Source organism: Urocampus carinirostris, chromosome 1 (assembly GCF_059441175.1).
Source record: "Urocampus carinirostris isolate Australia breed hairy pipefish chromosome 1, RoL_Ucar_1.0, whole genome shotgun sequence".
Classification (NCBI taxonomy): domain Eukaryota; kingdom Metazoa; phylum Chordata; class Actinopteri; order Syngnathiformes; family Syngnathidae; genus Urocampus; species Urocampus carinirostris.
Window position 1 is genome coordinate 70,120,262 of NC_142349.1, and position 22,556 is coordinate 70,142,817.

The 22,556-nt window shown below is 42.8% G+C and overlaps 2 protein-coding genes across 6 annotated transcripts in view; one reads left to right on the plus strand and one right to left on the minus strand.

Annotated features, from left to right (window-relative positions):
• Positions 1–22,556, plus strand: part of astn1 (astrotactin 1) — a 542,394-nt gene that overhangs the window by 319,063 nt on the left and 200,775 nt on the right. The window lies entirely within an intron of this gene.
• On the minus strand, positions 33–9,384 carry LOC148376697 (uncharacterized). The gene is made up of 4 exons (XM_088352842.1): positions 8,647–9,384; positions 7,757–8,445; positions 6,340–6,461; positions 33–178 (listed from the first exon to the last, which is right to left on the minus strand). The coding sequence occupies exons 1-4, from the start codon at positions 9,382–9,384 to the stop codon at positions 33–35; spliced, it is 1,695 nt and encodes a 564-aa protein (XP_088208968.1).

Consider the following 22,556-nt stretch of genomic DNA (forward strand, 5'->3'; position numbering starts at 1 on the left):
AATTTTGCCGAATTATTGTCGAATTAGCCTAATTAGTTTTTGTCGAGCCTCCGTATTCCGTGTTCCCTCCTTTTGACACGTCGGTGCATCGGCCCCTCCCATGGGACGTGCTGACTCCTCCCCTGGGGCGGGCCAGGTGCCAACGTCACCTCCTCCTCGCCGGAAGAGGCCGCCATGTCTGAAGGACTCACAACAAGAAAGCTTATCAGAAACCTTGTCTCCTTTTCCCGCGTCACTCCTTGTCCTCATTCTTGTTTTTTCTGTAAACATAATTCTTGTCCAGGCCACACTGACCCCAAACCTTCCCTGTGAAAAATCCCTACTGCATTCAGCAACATTTAATTTGTATTATATTAAATCCCTTATAGTCAATACAAATAAAAAATCCTTCAGTATGTCAAAAAAAGAAGTAGCTCTCTTGATCAATTCAATCAAAAGTTGTGATATTTTTATCTAAATGCAAACCAAATGTTCTCTTTGGCCACTAGATGACAATGCTGAGTTTTTTACAGTATTGTTTGCTCTGGTTCTGGTGCAAAACTGCATTCACTCTACTGTTCAAATTAACAAGTTAACACATTTAATTCCAAACAAGAAATTACCGTAAATCCCGGACTATAAGCCGCTACTTTGCTATAAGCTTTGAAAACTCTCTCGGTGTACCGTCTTTCTTTGTAAATATGTGCAACTGTATATTTTTGTAATGTATTTATTTGAGACACATGCTGATTTTTACGGGCGAATAAGAAAGAAGGGGCGGAGCAAACGCGGGCTGATGGGAACTGGGGACGGGTAAAGGTGAGTGTTTGTGAACGCGGGAGACAATAGTGGTTATATTTTTTCCCACCCTTACCTTTGGAAATATACACTTTTTTTTCCTTGGATTACTTTTAACAGGTACCCCGACTCGGCAGGTCTGCATCAAATGATAAGTAGCTTGCTCTGTTCATCTAAGTATCGGCCTGGAATTGCAGTACCTCCGGGAACGGTGTACTTACTCTCATAGATTTTTGGCGCTTTGGCTAGGACACTGACTCAGTTCCCTGGCTGGGAGCAAGTGTCTCGGCCTACTGGCTTTGGAATGTATCATGAATCGACTGATGATAATAAATGGATAATTGCTCAAGGTTATAGAATAATAAACCTATACAACCCCCCCCCCCCCTCATTATTGTTATTGTTTCTATTTTCTCATATAAAAAAGGATGATGTTGGTTAAAATTCTGTTTAAAGAAAAATGATGGACAGTTGTGGCTGCAAGACTCGTACTGAAGCCCATCCTGTAAGGTATATTACATCTAGTTATTTGTAATTTTCTCAATTACCGTATTTTCCGCACTATAAGGCGCACCTAAAAGCCTTTATTTTTTTCAAAAGCCGACCATGCGCCTTATAATACAGTGCGCCTTATTTATGGATCAACATTAAGTTTTCCAACTAACTTGCAGCCGCCGACTCGATTTTCCCCCGAACGCCAAGTAGTACGCGGTGGATGCTGGGATTTATTTACCGGCGTTTCATTGGCTAACCAATGTGTCAATCATCATTTGAATTGATCTTTATTGGCTAAAGTTATTCGGAGGTCAAGGGGCGGAACCTTTTTATCATTTACAGACTGCCATTGGCTCAAACGGCAAACAAAGCCTGCAATTGGCCGAAAAAGACGTGTCAATCATCATTTGAATCGATCACTATTGGCTAAAGTTATTCGGAGGTCAAGAGGCGGATCCTTTTTATCATTTACAGACTGCCATTGGCTCAAACGGCAAACAAAGCCTGCAATTGGCCGAAAAAGACGTGTCAATCATCAGTTGAAACGATCACTATTGGCTAAAGTTATTCGGAGGTCAAGAGGCGGATCCTTTTTATAATTTACAGGCTGCCATTGGCTTAAACAGCGAAACAAAGCCTGCAATTGGCCGAAAATACGTATGCGTATAGCATGTGGCTGACGGCATAGAGAAAGCATTTTTTTCTATTCTGTATTTGTAAATATTGTATTCTCCTGGATTTACTACCCTCACGGATATAAGAGGACATTGCCTGCACATTATTATGAACACAACGACTTCGGTGAGCTACTCCGGCTTTCTATATTATCCCTGTATCTTGTTTCAGACTGAACTCGATGTTTCTGTGATAAGGGGTGCAGATAATGGATGGAATGCAGTGTCTATTTTTAAATTCAACTCAATTCCAAGTGTTTATTGTCATATGCACAGTAAAGTTGCGAGCGAAAAAGAAAATAGATACGAAGGAATGGTTATCATTTATTGAATCCCAAGACTTTAACCTTCCGAATGATGGAACGATGCATTTGAGTGACATCTTACGGACACCGCATCCGCACGTGTTCTCGACACGTATTTGCGTCTTTGCAAGCTTTGGGAATGTTAAGGGGGTAATAAGTTGGACTGAACTATCTGACTTTTGTCCACGTTCCCATTGTAGCGCCTTATAATCCGGTGCGTCTTATGTATGTCAAAAATAGGACCAAAAACTATTTTTTCGGGGTGCGCCCTATAACCCGGTGCGCCTTATAGTGCGGAAAATACGGTACTCACGTTACAAATGGCTCTGATGGAATATAATTGATTTCATACTATTTTTTATTACTTGTTCTCTATTTTTCTACTCTTTTATATGATTTTGTTTAAAAACACGCATAATTTCAGTCTTTATTTTGAAGGGTACAGGAAACTCATCATGGTATGTTTTTACAACTGCTTGACTTCTTCTAAATAAAAACAATCGCGTCACTGGGCCACGGTGAGAAAGAGGAGTCATTCGAAGGAGTGGGTCTGTTTTTCTCCCCGCGGTAACTGGGGGCCTCCTGTTGATCTCAAACCTGCATCTTCCTTGACTCTCATATCAGCCAGAGATCATTATCCCAAATTAATCTGTCACATCCACAAAACGTATCCACTGTTTTTTTTTTATTGCACTTGTTGATATGCTCATAGGGGTTATTGTTATTGTTATTGTATAGTGACTTGTTTACCTGACTGCCCATTTTGCACATCTGGTTAGCTGCTCCTCTTGCACTCTTTGCACTACTGTATAATACTATACATAGCTATAATTATTTAGTATATTATTACTACTTCAATACTCCAACTCAATACAACATTTTATTTATATCTGTACATTCAAGGAGACTGTGCGGGTCAGATGTATTGACATTTCGTTCCGTATACACGTGTACAAGAATGACAGTAAAGTATATCTGAATCTGAATCTCTAAAGGAGTTGTGTTTAGAAAATGTCCTTTGTCATCTGTGATTATAGTATGTAGGGTAGGTTACTAATGTTGGCCAAATGACAGACCATAATACTGAAAAAACAAAGCTAAACTTTTGGAGTTGAGATTCATTTACTGATCCAGCCCGCCTTAGAACATAAAGTCTGGAACTGGTACCAGAGCCAAACTCAGTTTGACACCCCGCTTTAGCCAGTAGAACCGTTTTATGGTCTCGGTGGGAAGGAATTTCAAAATTAGGGTATGACAACGACCTCCTCACTCATTAGCTCTGAGTTGCAGATATAGAACTGACTTACCCCGTGGCTTGATTGACATTAAAAATGATGGACAGTGATGGCTGCAAGACTCGTACTGAAACCCATCCCCAAAACTGGGGATTTTTTTTTTCTCTTACGTCTTGAATTCGTATTGTTTCCTTCTACTTGGAAAGCTAGCTAGCATTGTCTTCTCCCATGCAAAATATATATATTTTTTTCAATAATTGTGTACATAAAATGCAAAACATGACAAGTCAAATCATTTGTATAGCCCTTAATCACAAGATGTCTCAAAGGCACAGACCACAGATTATTACAGATTACAGACTATTATGACACCATACCCTGATCTAAAACCTATTACCGTATATTCCGGACTAAAGAGCGCACCTGATTATAAGCCGCACCCACCACATTTCGGGATGCAAACCGATTTTGTACATACACAAGCCGCACTTGTATATTAGCCGCATGTGCCCACATTGAATAAACGCAATTCAGACACAAAATTAACCCATACCCGATAAAGTCCAAAAAACACAGCCGGCAAATTGAACGAAAAATGATACCGGTACTTAAGATTTAATGCAGACCTGCAGAGTCCAGGTGCCAATTGAAAGTAATCCAAGGAAAAAAGTGTATATTTCCAAAGGGTAAGGGTGGGAAAAATATATATCCACTATCGTCGGCCGCGTCCACAAACAAGTCTCACCTTTACTCCACTTCCCGTCAGCCCGCGGCCCTATTCTTTCTCATTTGCTTGTACAAAACATATCAGAATAAGTTTCTAAAATAAATACATTACAAAAATATACAGTTGCAAATACATATTATACATGGTTACACATATTTACAAAGAAAGACGGTACACCGAGAGAGTTTTCAAAGCTTTAATAATAATATTATAACTTTCATCCCAAACCGTGCCTGTGAAGGGTAGCAAAACGCTACTAGCAACACGCACTCGACACAGTAAATAGCTTGAAGTAAGCACGGTAATCCGTCCTTAACTTCCTCCTCATAACCGACGTCATCAAAGTCGTCCCACGCTCTCTGATTAAAAAACACGCTTGCATCACGCTCGCAAAGTAAAGTTTCCTGCTCGATTGCGTTTAACTTGAAGGATGCGTCATGTGCCTTTTTTGTTGCAATTAGCATGATGAGGATATGTCTACGCTAATTTAATTAGTGCACAAGCTAAGAAGTTGCAGTCTAAAGCTTACCTTTTGTACTCGAGCGCCGCTGGCGGCCGTTAGAAAAATGACATAAATTGGCCGCATCGCTGAATAAGCCGCAGGGTTGAAAGTTTGGGAAAAAAGTAGCGGCTTATAGTCCGGAATTTACGGTAAGTCTGGGGCATTCAATGCCTCTGAGAAGAAGAAATAAAGTAGCAGATGGTTCCTGGTACCCTAAATGTTATTTTGAGGGACAAACCAGATATTTTATTTGAATCTGTTTTAATTGCTTGTTGCCTGAAGAAGTGTTTTTGAACACTGGCGTATAAAACAGCCAAATCAATAAAAATGTCCAAATACCATGTTCAGCAGCAGTGGCAGCGCCCCGAATTGAGCCTAGCAGCCAAATTGGAACGAATGCTCAAACTGAAACGGCTGTTTTCATTGCAAACTGCATTTAGAAATGGACATATGTTAGCCATCTGGGATAATGGATAAAGATATCATCAAACTGATGCCTTGAAGCTCCGAATTTAAGTGGGATGTAGTTAACATCTCACGAAACCTTAGTACGGTACAGCCTCCACAGTATCACAGAACAATACTTTAAATGTGTCCGCATAGTTTATGTCACGGTTGCCACGGCGCCCAATTGGCCCCGCCCGTGTGGCGCCAACTGCGGCTCGTTGACAGATTGGCTACCCTTCTATTTAAGCTCAGTGCTCTCATTCACCCTTTGGTCAGTCCGTCAACGAACCTCTGCACCCGCAAGACGTGGGTTTAGACTCTGGTTTCCTGTTAGTGTTTCCTGTCCGGTATTGTTCCCGTCTATTTTGTCCTGTTTAATATTGATCTCCAGTTTTGTTCCCGTTTAGTTTGTCTTGTTTAATTTTGATATCCAGTTTTGATATCAATCCTGTCTGTCCCGTCCTGTCCGGTATCGACCCCATCCGTCCGATATCTGCTCGTGCAATTGGTATCGATCTCGTCGGCCTCTGGCTTCCTGACATTCCACGCCAGCCTGCTGCCTTACGTCTTCCGCCCAGCGATCGCCGAATCACTGGTGTCTGGGATAACGTGCATGTTTGCCCTATTTCCCGTAAAATAAAAGCTTGTGTGAGAAACGTCACGCATTTGGGTTCTACTCCTGTTTCGGTTCTTGACAGTTTAGATGTTCTGGAATATCATTAAAATGCAATTGTTTATTTTATGAACCACCAGTAGCACTTGATGATTGTAAAAACATGTAAAACAAACTTACATGATGATTTTTGTGCCGCACGCCCGAACAAGCATAACCACATACAAGCCATGACTCGGGTTCAGGATACCTTGCTCAAGACCATCTTAATAGATTTAAATATGCCGTCTAATTATAATCCAACAACGAACTAGTTTGCTATTTTTAGATGCACTCCTTTACCCCATCTTGAGTTCCCAAACCCATGCAGATGACCAGGGTTGGGTAGGGTTACTTTAACTGGATTACTTTCAATTACTTTTGGATTACTCCAATACCAAATATGCCAATACAAGACAAAAGAAACTTCAATTGTTTCCATGACACAGACACACAATTCCACACTCACCTTAATGATGGGTGTATGATGCATTATAGCTGGGAGGGGAAATGGAGCAGCCAGACCAGGGGCCAGGTCTAGTGTCAGAACCCTGTCCAGCCTTTGCAACACCCTGCCCGGTGCAAGCTCCCTCGAGGACCTTGACTGAGATTGTGCCCAATAAGCAAAATATCTGGCGCAGAGAGTCCTGAATGAGTAATAAAGAAGAGCACATGAAAAATTATGATAATATAATGTAATATATTGTGTCAGCTGTTGTCCATATTGACGATATAATCAAAGCGGCGCCACTGAGCGGCTGTCTGCTTCTATCTTCAGTGTTTTTCTTCCCGTTTTGATAACTACACTATGGATTACTTTCTATCCTATGGACATGGGTTTTAGCGCACAAAAATGCGTTTATACAAGGAATCAACTCCTTGCCCTGAAGAATTCTCGTGCCGGCGTGATGAAGGGGCCTATCGTGGAAGAAGAGCCGGAGCTAGCTAAGCGGCTAGCGGCGTTATAAGTCTTCGGTACCATCCGTAATCATGGTAAATGAGAACTCACTCCTAAATAAGACCAACTAGTGCTGGTGTAAAAAATCGAAACGCACAGGGAGCGCAGTTGCTGTGTTTTGTGGAAACGTGGCTCACGTTTAGCATTCCGGACGCTAACGTGTAGCCACCCGGAGCTACCCGGAGATATCCGGCTTCAGCACCGCTATACAGAGACACGAAAGCCTGCGTGAATCGGAGAGGAGGCGGACTTGCTAACACGAGGTGGTGTATCCCTGAAAACAATGAAAAGATTTCCATCTGCCGCAGGGATGTCGAACTTTTGGACTAGCGTGTGACGTCATCGACTCCGCTACAAGCACCCCTAGGGCATCATGTTAATCTGTTAATAAACAAAAGGGTAGACTCAGGGGTCATCATTAATTGATTTTTGGAAAAAAAATTAATATTTAAGTGCGAAAAAATTAAAATTATTTTTTTTGCGGCAAGGCCAATTAATGGGTATTTATTGGATTTCTAGCCATTAATTGGTAATTTAATGGTATACTAGCCGTGTCAATATGGTCGAACAAACTGGTCCCTTTAATCTTTACTTTTAGTACAAAAAATATCTTCTGAGTTATTGGTGATCACATCAGCTACCGTCATGTTGGGGCTTGTTTTATAATTATAATTTGTCGATTCCTCCTAAGTTAATATGCGAATTGTCGGAACACTAACTGAGGTTAGATGAACAGTGAATGATAGAACATTCACGCCAACATTATCATGCGCAGTAAGACACCTTAGTAATAAGAGGTTTTGCTATTTATTACACATTCATTTATGAACAAAAATGTGTACAACATAGAAACATCGGAGATAGTGAAAATGTTAGAGATTTTCATTAGATGAAACGATGTGGGAAACAAATTCGCTGTCCCAGAAGCGGTTGTTAGAAAACAAAAAAAGTTGGGCTTCTAGGCAATTTGTTGACAAGTTGTACCGTTCATCCGCATAGGCACGTCCGGCAGCACTGAAAAAGCGTTCTACTATGTTGGAAGTTGGCAGTATAAATGTTGTATCGATAAATTGATCAAAGGTGGGCAGCATCATGTTCAGGCGGCGCCGTTTTATCAAATTTTGGCCGAAGGCCATATCCGATGACTCATCTATTGGACTTTCATCGACCGGTGCAGTTTCGGTGACTTTGAGAGCCTCCACTGCTTGACGCTCTTTTGTCGTAAGTTGACCATGTTTTTGGTTTTGAATTTTCACAATAGCCCTCTCAAACATAGGCGCTTGAACGATTTCGGCGTCGGGGCTGAGGTGATGGGCCATGGCAGGATGGGACGACATTGCAACATCAAAGAGGTACCTCGCCTCTGCGACTGTTAGATCTTCTTGCTGCAAAGTAAGCGTCAAAGAATCCAACTTGGCCAAATCACCGTTGAGTTGAGTGAGTTTATGAACATCCGCTGCGTTGAGAAGTAAATCCATCACCCTTGGGTCGGTGGTGAAAACTTCTTTTGCAAGAATTTTCTGCAGCTCGAAGAACCTGCGCACCATCTTTGCCGTGCTTGACCACCGTGTCTCATTTCTCGTCAACGGTCGAAGGTCTGTGTACTCATCCAGTAGTGCACTAAGCGTGCTGTATCTCAGGCGAGCCATCAAGGAGTTCAACTTACAGAGTACCTTAAAAAAGTAAAAGCAGGAAATAAGAAATATGCTAAATTTGAGCAGCTTAAAATCGCCTTGCGTAAAATTCCTTTGATAGAAGGCGTGGCCGCGTGGGGTATGTGAAAAAAATATTGTGGAACCGCTGTGACAGAGTGCACTCTGTCTTCAATATAAATATTGTGAGATATAAGTAAGCAGCATAGAAAAGAAGTTCACCTTTTCGTAGGGCTTCAAGAGTTCTTTGACAGCGAGGTTGAAGCGATGGGAGGCGCAGCCGACCAGAGGAACATTGCACTGCTTTGCAATGGCTTTGTTCACCTTGCAGTTGTCGCCACAAAGCGCCACCACGTTGGCCATAGACTTGCCGTACCTGCTAAGGATGTCTTCGATGAACACCAGGTGGTTTTCAGCCGTCTGTGCCTTGGGATCCAAAAGTGTTGAGAAGCCGAGGAGAGCACTTTCCCGACCGCGTGGGCTTATATACGAGGCGAAAACGCCAACGTAATAATCGGAAGAACAAGTCCATCCGTCGAATACCACCGCGAATCGGGATGGCAGATCGAAGGCGATTTTCTGTCGCACACCCTGTGTCACCAAGGCCAAATACTTCTTTAAGGTGTTTGTGCAGATTGGCTCCGTATTGCTGATGTCCCTGATGGTAGGCCGATCAACAACATTGAAAGGCTCCAGGTCGATACAAACCAACCGCAGCCACTTGAAGATTCGTATTCCTTTTCGGCAAACGGTTGAAGGTGACGACAGGAAATTTTCTATCGATCCAGAATTGGATGACTCCTGCTTCTTTGCATCACTTTCTTTCTGCAAGTGCTGACTTTTAATGTGGCTTTCCAAATTGCTCCAACCGGTGTTGCGCCGTTGGATGCGCTCGGCGCCACATGAGCAGCGCCATTTGCCGTTGACGACATCAATCTGTGTGAAGTACTCTCTAACCATTTTTTCCTTCGGTCCCATAACCGTGCGAAGATTACAATTAATACAGCGTAATAGTAGTGGTGTACAACATGTGCGTATGTGCATCCACGACGTACGTGCTTGAGGCAAAACGTGAGCTAATTAACAAGCCCGATTTTGTCCCGACCAATAAAAAGCTGCTTTGCAACCACACTATGTACGTACAGCTACCGTGTTTTCCCGAATATAAGGCCGGCCTTACTTCAAAATCATCGTCAAAAATTGAGGTTTTGAAATAAAAATATGTGCAAAAGTAATAAATTTTCGCTAAAAATTTCTTAGAAAAGCATTGCCGTTGTTAAATAACGTTGATATCTACGGTTTTCATAGGTAATATGAGCCTCTTATTTGCAGGAAGGTTGAATTTCATTTCTCATAAAAAGCTGGGCCTTATAATGGGGGAAACACGGTAGCTTACGCGTATGCATGCACTGTCCCGATTGTGCGTGTATGTGCCCTTGACCGCATACGAAATGCTCGCGCGGCGAGAAAATTTGCACGTTTGTTGACGCAATCGACTGACAAAAAACCCGAATATTTTCGCAATTAATGGGTCGCAAACTCGCAATAATTGCTAATTATTTAAATTTTGCAATAAATGGATTTATGAATTTAAGCAACCATTCCATTAATTTTTCGCAATTAATGGCATTAATTTTTCACCAATCATTTATTGCTGACCCCTGGGTAGACTGCTGGAAGTGTGAATTTCCCTACGGGGATGAATAAAGTATCTATCTATCTATCTATCTATCTATCGATATTGGGACTGGAATTCAAGTCAGGATGAGGCAGGATGAAATCTTGTGGGTTTTGAAATTCCAATACAATATGGTTTATACTCTCCAGATTGTGAATGTGTCTACACAAAAGACGACCACTATATACAGGGTTGGGTAGAGTTACTTTTACTGGACTACTTTCAATTACTTTTGGATGACTCCAATACCAAATATGCTAATAAAAGACAAAATAAACTAAATATGAATAAAATGATGACTCACAACATGTGGTAAGCTTTCTCTCCTGGCTTTGATCTCCTGCAAAACGAACTTAAAATGCGACAGAGACAAAATGAAAATAAATCCAAACAGCTTGACAACATCATTTTTGCTGTTCCATGTATTCTGTTACTCCCCAAGCCTGCACAAATTTAGTCATTTTATTCATATTTAGTTTTTTTTTTGTCTTTTATTAGCATATTTGGTATTGGAGTAATCCAAAAGGAATTGAAAGTAATCAAGTTAAAGTAACCCTACCCAACCCTGTCTATATATCAATGTCAATTTGTGCCGGGGGTCGCTTGGGTGTCTGCTCTCCCCGTGGTTGTCGGCTGTCATCTCTTTCTCAGTGTGTTTGCTGCCCTTGGGTTTTTCGTCACATGGTCACTCTTAACCCGCCAGGTCCTTTTGTTGTTTTGGACATGTGAGTGTTGCGGGTGTAAGCGTGTATCATGCGGTGGGAATGTCAGTTTTGTTTTGTTTTTTCATCCTGTAATCCCTCGTATATTTACTTATATTAAGACTATACATTCTCAAGAAAGGCAAAAATCCGTGAAGTAGTCTATTCCTGATAATGGAACTCAGCTGTACTGGTGCTGTTCATTTTATGTCATGAACCGGAACAGGATCAGCACCTAAATGCGTTTCGTTTTTTCTCGCACAAGCCTTTTATTTTACGGGAAATGGGGAGTCATGCAGCTGTGTGGCGTGGAATGACAGGAAGCCAGAGGCTGACGAGATCGATACCAATTGCCCGAGCAGATATCGGACAAATGGGGTTGATACCGGACAGACAGGACAGACAGGATTGATATCAAAACAGGATTTCAAAATTAAACAGGACAAACTAAACGGGAACGAAACTGGAAACCGATATTAAACAGGACAAAATGAGCGGGAACAATATCGGACATGAAATACCAACAGTAAACAGGACAGAGTCAAAACCCAGGTCTTGCGGTGCAGAGATTAGTTGACGGACCGACCAAAGGGTGCGTGAGAGCACTGAGCTCAAATAGAAGAGAAGCCAATCTGTCAACAAGCGGCAGCTGGCGCCACACAGGCGGGGCCAATTGGGCGCCATGGAAACCGTGAGATTTTAGGCAGAAACAACAGGAAAAAAAAGAGCCGCTACCGATTGCACGAATTTGCTCTCTTCCTCACCATTCTCAGCAATAGTTAACAGGGGGTAATAGATCACAACCAAAACACCGCAGTTCTTTTTAGGTGGGTCACACTTCAGTGTCCAGAGCCGGATAAAATCAGCAATACTTACCTGGGGATAATCATTTAAGGCCAGCCAGAACGGCACGCCTCTTCACAAAAGTGCTTTCTGCAGGTCTCCCTTTGTTTCAATATAGAGTTGGGGATAACGGATTGCGGCTGCACAAGTGCAGTTCATTTTAGGCGCCAATACAGATGGGAGGAGGACAGCACGGCGGCGCAGTAGTTAGCGCATGTGCGGCACAGTTCATGTCATGGGAACCTCCTGCGTGGGTTCAAATCCAGCTCCAGACTTCCTGTACGGAGTTTGTCTGATCTCCCCGTGCTTGCGTGGGTTTCCTCCGGGCACTCCGGTTTCCTCCCACATTCCAAAAAACATGCATTTCAGGTGAATTGGCCGGTCCAAATTGTCCCTAGGTGTGAATGAGCGAGCGAGTCGTCTGTCTCTGTGTGCCCTGCGATTGGCTGGCAACCAGTTCAGGGTGTCCCCTGCCCACTGCCCGATGATGGCTGGGATGGGCTCCAGCACCGCCGCGACCCTACTGAGGATAAGCGGTGCAGCTAATGAGATGAGATAAGATGAGACAGATGGGAGGAGCCACCTTGCCCGACAAAAATGCGCTCTGACACCCCCAACTTGCATGAAGTAGCAAAAAGGGATAAAGGATCACGGAATATTTTTTAAACACGCCATGCATTGAGGCATCGAAGTATGAAGTGAAAGGCAGCAAGGGATTATGGTTTATTTAATGTTTTAACTACAGCAGTTTAAGTCACATTGAAAAGAGTGCTAAATAATTTTCTTCCATAAATTATATAGCAGATGGGTCATTTTACACAGTCAGTTTTTCATTTTCTTCCGTAAATTATGCAGCAGGGTTCACCAACCTTTTTATAAGCTCAGAGCTACTTTTTTTCCCTACAGTATTATAGCCAATTTTTTTAAAATAACACCTAATTATCTTATATCATTATTCTAAAAGGCCTTTTTTCCACGCATTTTCATCCAAGTTGTGATCTGGGTAGAATAAACACTGCAGCTAAGATAAGCAGATCCTTCGTTTTTTCATCTCATCTCATCTCATCTCATTAGCTGCACCGCTTATCCTCAGTAGGGTCGCGGGGGTGCTGGAGCCCATCCCAGCAATCATCGGGCAGTAGGCAGGGGGCACCCTGAACTGGTTGCCAGCCAATCGCTGGGCACACGGGGACAGACAACTCACTCGCTCATTCGCACCTAGGGACAATTTGGACCGGCCAATTCACCTGAAATGCATGTTTTTGGAATATGGGAGGAAACCGGAGTGCCCGGAGGAAACCCACGCAAGCACGGGGAGAACATACAAACTCTGCACAGGAAGTCTGGAGCTGGATTTGAACCCACGCAGGAGGTTCCCAAGACATGAGCTGTGCCGCACATGCGCTAACCACTGCGCCGCCGTGCTGCCCTCCTTCGTTTTTTATTACAACAAAAAAATTTAGGCACAAATATGCTACACACGTGTGCTCTCATGATGCCTGACAATTTCTTTTATACCGGGAGGGCAGTCCCAAGTACCAAAACCTATGGGAAACAGAACTAAGAGAGTGTAATTTTCCATTGAAAAGGGGCATCTTTGTTTAAACCAGTTCACCAGAAACTGATATAATGAGCCCAAGCCTTGTCTGTCTACAAAATAAAACTGAAACAATGGACAACTCTTACAGTTGTGACTGGATAAATGAAGAAGCTAAGTAAGACTAAATAAGTGAGGACCGGGCAGCACGGCGGCGCAGTGGTTAGCGCGTGTGCGGCACAGTTCTAAGGTCATGAGATCGAAACTCCTGTGTGGAGTTTGCATGTTCTCCCCGTGCTTACGTGGGTTTCCTCCGGGCACTCAGGATTCCACCCACATTCCAAAAACATGCATGTCAGTTTAATTGTCCGGTACAAATTGTCCCGAGGTGTGAATGAGCGAGCGAGTTGTCTGTCCCTGTGTGCCCTGCGATTGGCTGGCAACCAGTTCCGGGTGTCCGAAGATAGATGCGATGGGCTCCAGTGACCCTGCGACTCTACTGAGGATAAGCGGTGCAGATAATGGATGGATGGATAAATGAGGACATTAAAAATGACTGAAATAGCAAAGCGGTTATGATGAAGAAATCATACAATCATAACTATATATGCAGTGACAAGTTTCAAAATGGAGAGGTGGTTAGGAATCAAGCCAAAACCTTAGCCCCTGAAGAAAGATTCAAAAGAAGCGAACTAAATTCATGACGCTACAAAACGTAAACGTACATTAAAAGCATTATGGAAAGAGGAGTCCACGTGGCTTGTAGCAGACGACGCAACGCAAACATTGCATGAATGAAGATGAGTCAATACAGGTACAGTGGAACCTCGGTTCTCGACCATAATCCGTTCCAGAACCCTGTTCGAGAACCGATTTGTTTAATCACCAAAATCAATTTTCCCATTAAAAATAATGTAAATCGTTTTAATCCGTTCCAACACTCTGAATGTTTACCTGAAATCATAAAGATAACCCAGGCTAATCGTACATTCGCGTTATCGTAATCTTCCGTACGAAAGATTACGCTAGCATGAACGTGTAAAAATAAAATAACCTGGTCGTTTACAAGTCATTTAGCACCCGGGTCTCTACAACAAGTGGCAAGCGCTTAATTGGAAAGGGGGCTCCGTTCCAATACCCTGAATTTTGGGCTCCGTTCCAACACCCTGAATGTTTACCTGAATGTTCAACGTAATCATAAAGTTAACCCAGGCTAATTGTACGTTTGCGTTATCGTAATCTTCCATAGGAAAGATTACGCTAACAGGAACGTGTAAAAATTTAAAAAAAAAGGATAAAAAAAATAATTATGAATAGGATTTCTTACCTTTGTGGTGGTCAGCAGAAGGCGCAGGCACTCGCACACCTCTTTCATATTTGGCTATTATGTCTTTCTTAAAGGCAATAGTTGTACGAACAACTTTTCTTTTTTCACCTGTCCTGCTTGCACCGACCTTCTTCGGAGGCATAGTTAGGGGCTAAAACACTCCGTTCACCGATATAATAAGCGAAGGCAAAAAGAGGCAAGTGCGCACGTGATAACAGTTGGTCACCAGGGGTGGGGGCGATCTACACGATCTACACCCGTACGCCGCTCAGCATGGCACCCTAGCGTACGCACTCACGCATGAGCGGCGTTCGAACTCCGAATTTTTGACCGAACAGCGAAGCAAGAATTTCTCAAAATTTTTGGTCGAACTCCGATTTGTTGGAACTGAGAGGCGTTGGAAAACCGAGGTTCCACTGTACATACTGATGGCAGATGTCATATACATGCAATGAATCGTATTAATGTAGATTTCTAATAAACCTAATTTTAAAGAGTTGTTCTGTTATATATTCTGATTATCAATCCTTAATACTTTGCAACAGTTGTTTTTTTGCGATTAGTCCTCTTAGTGTGTTTCAAGTTGTGGGCAGGCAACTTTATGGCTGCCCTTGTGTCATGAGTTTCAGATAATGGTGATGTCTCATCTCATCTCATTAGCCACACCGCTTATCCTCAGTAGGGTCGCGGGGGTGCTGGAGCCCATCCCAGCAATCATCGGGCAGTGGGCAGGGGACACCCTGAACTGGTTGCCAGCCAATCGCAGGGCACACGGGGACAGACAACTCGCTCGCTCATTCACACCTAGGGATAATTTTGGACCGGCCAATTCACCTGAAATGCATGTCTTTGGAATGTGGGAGGAAACCGGAGTGCCCGGAGAAAACCCACGCAAGCACGGGGAGAACATACAAACTCCGCACAGGAAGTCTGGAGCTGGATTTGAACCCACGCAGGAGGTTCCCATGACATGAACTGTGCCGCACAAGCGCTAACCACTGCGCCGCCGTGCTGCCCTAATGGTGATGTAAAAACTTCAAAATAGGCTCGGAGCACAGTACCACACTTCATTCGTATTGTGCACAACCAAATCTTTTGTTTCTCCTAAAAAAAAAAAAAAACACTTTACCGGATAGCGGCTGTTGTCAATATCCTGGAGAAGAGGGATTTCTCTCCAAATGAGCCTTTTAACAGAATGAGAAAATGCATGAAAAAACGATCCGTCTTCTTGGAAGTGTCGGCCCTAATGCGTTCCTCATCACGCTCGTCCTGCTGATGGACGCATCCGAACAGAATTTGCACTAAAATGGCACAACAGAGGCGGAATGTCTTTTTTTCTCTAAATGGAAACATTTGGGTTTGATATTACTAGGATGCTCACATATTTATTTTAGCATGCAACATGACTGGTAAAATAGGCGTTGAGCAGTTCTGTTGAGATTTTTATGACATTAAACCAAATAAAACAGAATATTCTGGATACGTAAGCAGCGTTCCCTCTAAGCTGCGCGCGTGCGCAATTGCGCACTGCTCGCACATTCTCTGCGCACAAGAAACTATAGCCGGCGCACAAAAATCAGGGCTCAAAATTATTAATTAAGAAGGGACTTAAGTCAAAGTTACAGTGCATGAAGGTAAAAATACACGGGTTCCCCTGACGTTGTGTCCTAAATGCGGTATTTTGAAGTCCATGTCGAAGTAGAACTAAGTTGAGTAAAGTTAGTGGAGTTGGTCGGGGAACCGGCTTCTTCGGCTCGGCTCTCTAAATGGAACCGGCTCTTTCAGGTCCTAAACGGCTCTTCAGGTTGTTTTTGCTTCTTTAATCCCAACATGACCAAATGTCATGTAAAACTATGCACAAAATGACTTAAAAGAAGGGGGGAATAGAACAAAAAAGAAAAAAATATCCAAATGAAAAAGTAGTGAAAAGCTGAGAAAAAAAGAAACAAAAGGAAGAGAAAAAAAGAAGAAAAAATTTAGAAAAAAGCCAGAAAAAAGAAAAGAAAGAAATGTAGGAAAAAAAAAAGTAAATAGAGAACAAAAAGAAAAAAGTAACAGCTCGGAAAAAATAAACACCATGAGATTTTTTTAAAGGAATTTAAAAAAAAGTAGAAAAAAAACACGGAAAAAAGAAGAAAAAGTTTGTGTTGCATTCCAATAATTTCCAATGATATCAAGTGAATTTTGTTGCCAACATTTTACTTCCACTAATTGACTATTAAGTACAGTTCTGTATCTTGCAACCGACTAAATAAGCCCCCAAAAATGTTAATATTATGCGACAAAATATATCAGGAAAAATAAAAGAAATGGATATCTTGTGAACGAATTGTAAGAACAAACGACGTTTGTAGGCCGTACAACCTTTGCAATAGTACATGAGTCAATTCATTCAAAAGAGAAAAATCATTTTGCATTGCCGGAAACTCAGCAACATGTAACTTGATGTCGGGTTTTGGACATGTTTGATAATTCCTTATCTTGCCACACTTGGGATTATGGTTGCTCACTGTTGTTTCAAGCGTTGCTCACCGACTTTGTGTGAACGCTCACACCCATAAGGAAAATTACAGGGAACATTGCACTTAAGTATAAAAAACAGCTTCGTTGTCAGAGACCAGAAACGGAGACAGGAATGAGGAAGTGGCACTTCCGTAGCAAGTGAAGGCATTGTCTAGAGCAGGGGAAAAAAACAGGTCGATGGCCGGGACGGTGGAGCAAAAACGTATTCGAGTTCAGAAAAGGGGTCGGCGCCGGAAATCAAACGGGAATCAGGACAGGATTGAGTCAGGGGTCCAAAAGTGCTTGCCTAGCGTGAGGCTGAGGTTCGCAGACGGACTGACACTCGTTGACAGGAAAACGGGGGTTTGAAAAGAGACGAGCAGCCAATCAGCGTCCGAGGCCGTTGGCGCCAAAGGAGCAGACTCAGGTGCCCCGCATCAGTAATCATGAGTCTGTAATGGTTTACAAAATGGCTGACAAGCATTAATATACCAGAGAGCCATAGCACACCGGGCTATGACAAAAATTAAACAAAACTCGAGACATTTCCAAGACTCATGGCCTCCCCCAACAGTAAAACTGAACACCTCTTAGTAGAAATTTCACGACGAGTAGATAATTGGATACACCGAGGCTTCAAGCGAATTAAACAAAAAGCAAATAAGTAAATTATTATAATAATCCTAAAGTGCATTAATTACCAAAACATTGTTATCTGACTGACTGGACCTCTTACTACCAATAGAAACGATATTATACACACTGTTTTTAAGTGCTTATTTTGCAGAGGACGTCGTTGGGCGTCGCCGCAAAATATACGCAGAGAGGAGATATGGCAAAAAGGGAACACTCTTTATTGCATTCGAGAATCGTTCATAATTTCCTGTTCGTTCAGGAAATGTTTGTCGTCCGTCTTTTCACATCGGCCTTTATACTTTGTTCAAAACAATTATAATATTCGCCCACCCCGGCTCGCTTAGCATAACAGCTTATGACTTCCTGTAATAACATCCTCCCATGACTTCCGACAGATGTCTACACACAATAGGCTATTGCTATTGTCAGCTCCAAGACTGTTTCTTCAAGTTAATTCCCGGTTAAATTCCCCTTATCATTAGTTATATTCTACGTTCTACAACACTTATTTTTGGGATATTCTAACGTTTAAATGGACAGGATTGTGAATCGTGCCAAAATACGAGAGCAGGGAACTGTAATGTCGATACAACAATCAGTATGGTAACAAATGTGTCAGAGTTTGGCAATGTAAAAGAAAAAAACATAGTAAAGTAAACTGTCGTTGCACATAGATTAGCATCATTCAATTTATTGGGAGATGAACAGACTGAATATCACACACAAATTATCTCATCTCATCTCATCTCATTAGCCGTACCGCTTTTTCCTCATTAGGGTCGCGGGGGGGCTGGAGCCCATCCCAGCCATCTCCGGGCAGTGGGCAGGGGACACCCTGAACTGGTTGCCAGCCAATCGCAGGGCACACAGGGACAGACAACTCATTCGCTCATTCACACCTAGGGACAATTTGGATCGGCCAATTCACCTGAAATGCATGTTTTTGGAATGTGGGAGGAAACCGGAGTGCCCGGAGGAAACCCACGCAAGCACGGGGAGAACATACAAACTCCGCACAGGAAGTCTGGAGCTGGATTTGAACCCACGACAGGTTCCCATGACATGAACCGTGCCGCACAAGCGCTAACCACTGCGCCGCCGTGCACACACAAATTATTTACATATTAAATGCATTACTTGGTTTGTTTTGACCCATTTTTCTGGCCCGTTTAACACAAAATGACCCAATTGTTTGGGTTGTTCTAATAACGATGACCCAGACTGTTTGTGTCTTTTTGTTTCTTTTTTCGATGTGTTGTTTTGTTTTTGTTTTTGTTTTCGAAAGAAAAGTTTCATTAATACGTTTAAAGTAAAACTGCTCCGGTGTTAGCATGTATACTGTAGCCAATGTCTGGCTAGTGGCTTCCAAAAAACATGAAAATAAAGGGAACTACAGTCTTTTTGTGAAAATTGTCTTATTTGTGGAAACCTGGCAGACCTCTTTTTTTGACGCCATCCTGTATATATTTCTTTTTCGTGAGCCAGATGAAATATAAGCATCCGCATCGTGTGTGGGCTCGCCCCCGAGTGAAAGCCAGCTTCACATGGCTCGCCGTGACGTAATCACAACATCGTACCTACGGAAGCCTTTTCTCGTTTGTTTGTTTTTCTTTGAGACAAAACAGAAAATGCACTTCATAGGGCTCTCCGTCCCTATTTAAACCCACTCCTATCTGTCCCCTGTTGTCAGTCCGTCTGGGAACCTCAGTTTACACTAGGCAAGCTTTTTTTTCCACCCTGACTCCAACCTGTCTTTTGCTCCTGTCCGTTTTCCGGCTTCGACCCGTTTTTGATCCTGATCACGTCTACTTTCCTTTCCTGGCTTACGACTCTCCTTTGACTCCGACCACGTTTTTGCTCTCCTGTCCCGGCTACTGACAAGTCAAGTCAAATTTATTTATATAGCCCTTAATCACAAAAATGTCTCAAAGGACTGCACAGGATTACAGTTACAAAATTACACAATTACCTGATCTTAAACCAGCAGAATTGACCCGTTTTTGCCGTTCCCGACACTTCATGGCTCTGCACGGAAGTCCCACTTCCGCGTTCAGAGCGACCTGCTCCCCTATTTAAACCCACTCCTATCTGTCCACTGTTGTCAGTCTATCTGCGAACCTCAGTTTACACTAGGCAAGCCTTTTTTTCGACCCTGACTCCAACCTGTCTTTTGCTCCTGTCCGTTTTCCGGCTTCGACCCGTTTTTGATCCTGATCACGTCTACTTTCCTTTCCTGGCTTACGACTCGCCTTTGACCCCGACCACGTTCTTGCTTTCCCGTCCCGGCTTCTGACCCGTTTTTACCATTCCCGACACTTCATGGCTCTGCACGGAAGTCACACTTCCGCGTTCAGAGCGACCTGCTCCCCTATTTAAACCCACTGCTCTCTGTCCACTGTTGTCAGTCTGTCTGCGAACCTCAGTTTACACTAGGCAAGCCTTTTTTTCGACCCTGACTCCAACCTGTTTTTTGTTCCTGTCCGTTTTCCGGCTTTGAACCGTTTTTGATCCTGACCACGTCTACTCTCCTTTCCTGGCTTACGACTCGCCTTTGACCCCGACCACGTTCTTGCTTTCCCGTCCCGGCTACTGACCCGTTTTCTGTTCCCGACACCGCCATGGCTCTGCACGGAATTCCCACCTCCGCGTTCAGAGCGACCTGCTCCCCTATTTAAACCCACTACTCTCTGTCCACTGTTGTCAGTCTGTCTGCGAACCTCAGTTTACACTAGGCAAGCCTTTTTTTCGACCCTGACTCCAACCTGTTTTTTGCTCCTGTGCGTTTTCCGGCTTCGACCCGTTTTTGATCCTGACCACGTCTACTCTCCTTTCCTGGCTTACGACTCGCCTTTGACCCCGACCACGTTCTTGCTTTCCCGTCCCGGCTACTGACCCGTTTTTACCGTTCCCGACACTTCATGGCTCTGCACGGAAGTCCCACTTCCGCGTTCAGAGCGACCTGCTCCCCTATTTAAACCCACTGCTCTCTGTCCACTGTTGTCAGTCCGTCTGCGAACCTCAGTTTACACTAGGCAAGCCTTTTTTTCGACCCTGACTCCAACCTGTTTTTTGCTCCTGTCTGTTTTCCGGCTTCGACCCGTTTTTGAACCTGACCACGTCTACTCTCCTTTCGCGACTCGCTTCCGACCCGACCACATTTTTGCTCTCCTGTCCCGGCTTCTGACCTGTTTTTCCGTCCCGACACCGCCATCGCTCGCCAGGGAAGTCCCACTTCCACGTTCAGAGCGTCCTGCTACCCGCGCCCAGCGATCACCGGAAGTGGGTTCTGTCTCCGTTCTGGTCCTGACACTTCTGGTCTTTTTCACACACAGAAAAATGTTTAAAATTCAGTGCATCCCTAATAATAATGAAAAGCCATAGTAAGCAGTAATACTCAAAAATCTACATTCTATTTATCAAGCCTGTGAACCGCGCTTCAGCAAATTTCAACAGCTAGCATTTATTTACCCTTGCAATTAGAGTTTAGCATTCCAGTTATAGATTTAATTATCCAAGTGTGTGTGTGTTTTTATCAATGTGTTCAAATTAAAAGCAAAGGAAATCAGCTGATTTCCATTTTCTATTGCACTTTTCCTCATTATGGTTGTCAGATAATTGGAGCCCTTCCCAAATGACTTTGGCAGTGAAGATCCAGATCTGGTTGCCAGTCGGTCAGGAGGGCCACAATCAATGTTCCCTGTAATTTTCCAGGGGTCTGAGCGTTCACACAAAGTTGGTGAGCAGCGCTTGAAACAACAGTGAGCAACAGCAATCCCAAGTGTGGCAACTAAGTCATTATCAAACATGTCCAAAACCTGACATTTTGCTGAGTTTCCGGCAATGCAAAATGATTTCTCTCTTTTGAATGAATTGACTCATGTACTATTGCAAAGGTTGTACGGCCTACAAACGTCGTTTGTTCTTACAATTCTTTCACAAGATATCCATTTCTTTTTATTTCCTGATATATTTTGTCCCATAATATTAACATTTTCGGGGGATTATTTAGTCGATTGTAAGATGCAGAACTGTACTTAATCACATTTTTTTGTGGAAGTACAATGTTGGCACCAAGATTCACTTGATATCATTGGAAATTATTTGAATGCAACACAAACGTTTTCTTCTTTTTTCCGTGTTTTTTTTTTCTACTTTTTTAAAAAATTCCTTTAAAAAAAATCTCATTGTGTTTATTTTTACTGCGAGCTGTTACTTTTTTCTTTTTGTTCTCTATTTAGTTTTTTTCCTACATTTCTTTCTTTTCTTTTTTTCTGTATTTTTTTTCTAAATGTTTCCTTCTTTTTTTCTCTTCCTTTTGTTTCTTTTATTATCAGATTTTCACTACTTTTTCATTTTGGTATTTTTTTTTCTTTTTTGTTCTATTCCCCCCTTTCTTTTAAGTCATTTTGTGCATCATTTTACATAATATGTGGTCATGTTGGGCTTAAAGAAGCGAAAACAACCCAAAGAGCCGTTTAGGACCCGAAAGAGCCGGTTCCTTTTAGTGAGCCGAGCCGAAGAAGCCGGTTCTCGACAAACTCTACTAACTTTACTCAACTTCGTTCTTTTTCGACTCGACTTCAAAATACCGCATTTAGGACACAACGTCAGGGGAACCCGTGTATTTTCACCTTCATGCACTGTAACTTTGACTTAATTCGGTTCTTAATTAGCAATTTTGAGCCCTCATGTTTGTGAGCTGGCTAGATTTTCTTGTGCGCTGAGAATGTGCGAGCAGTGCGCGATTAGAGGGAACACTGGCCACAATGCTAAAGGTAGAAATAACAACACAGCCAGGTGAGCTTTGGAAATACCTGGAATAAAGGAACAACAGATCGAACCAACCAAATTAGCCTCAGCACCACCTTGAATGTCAAAAATGTCACTGGACTCCTGATTTCTGACATT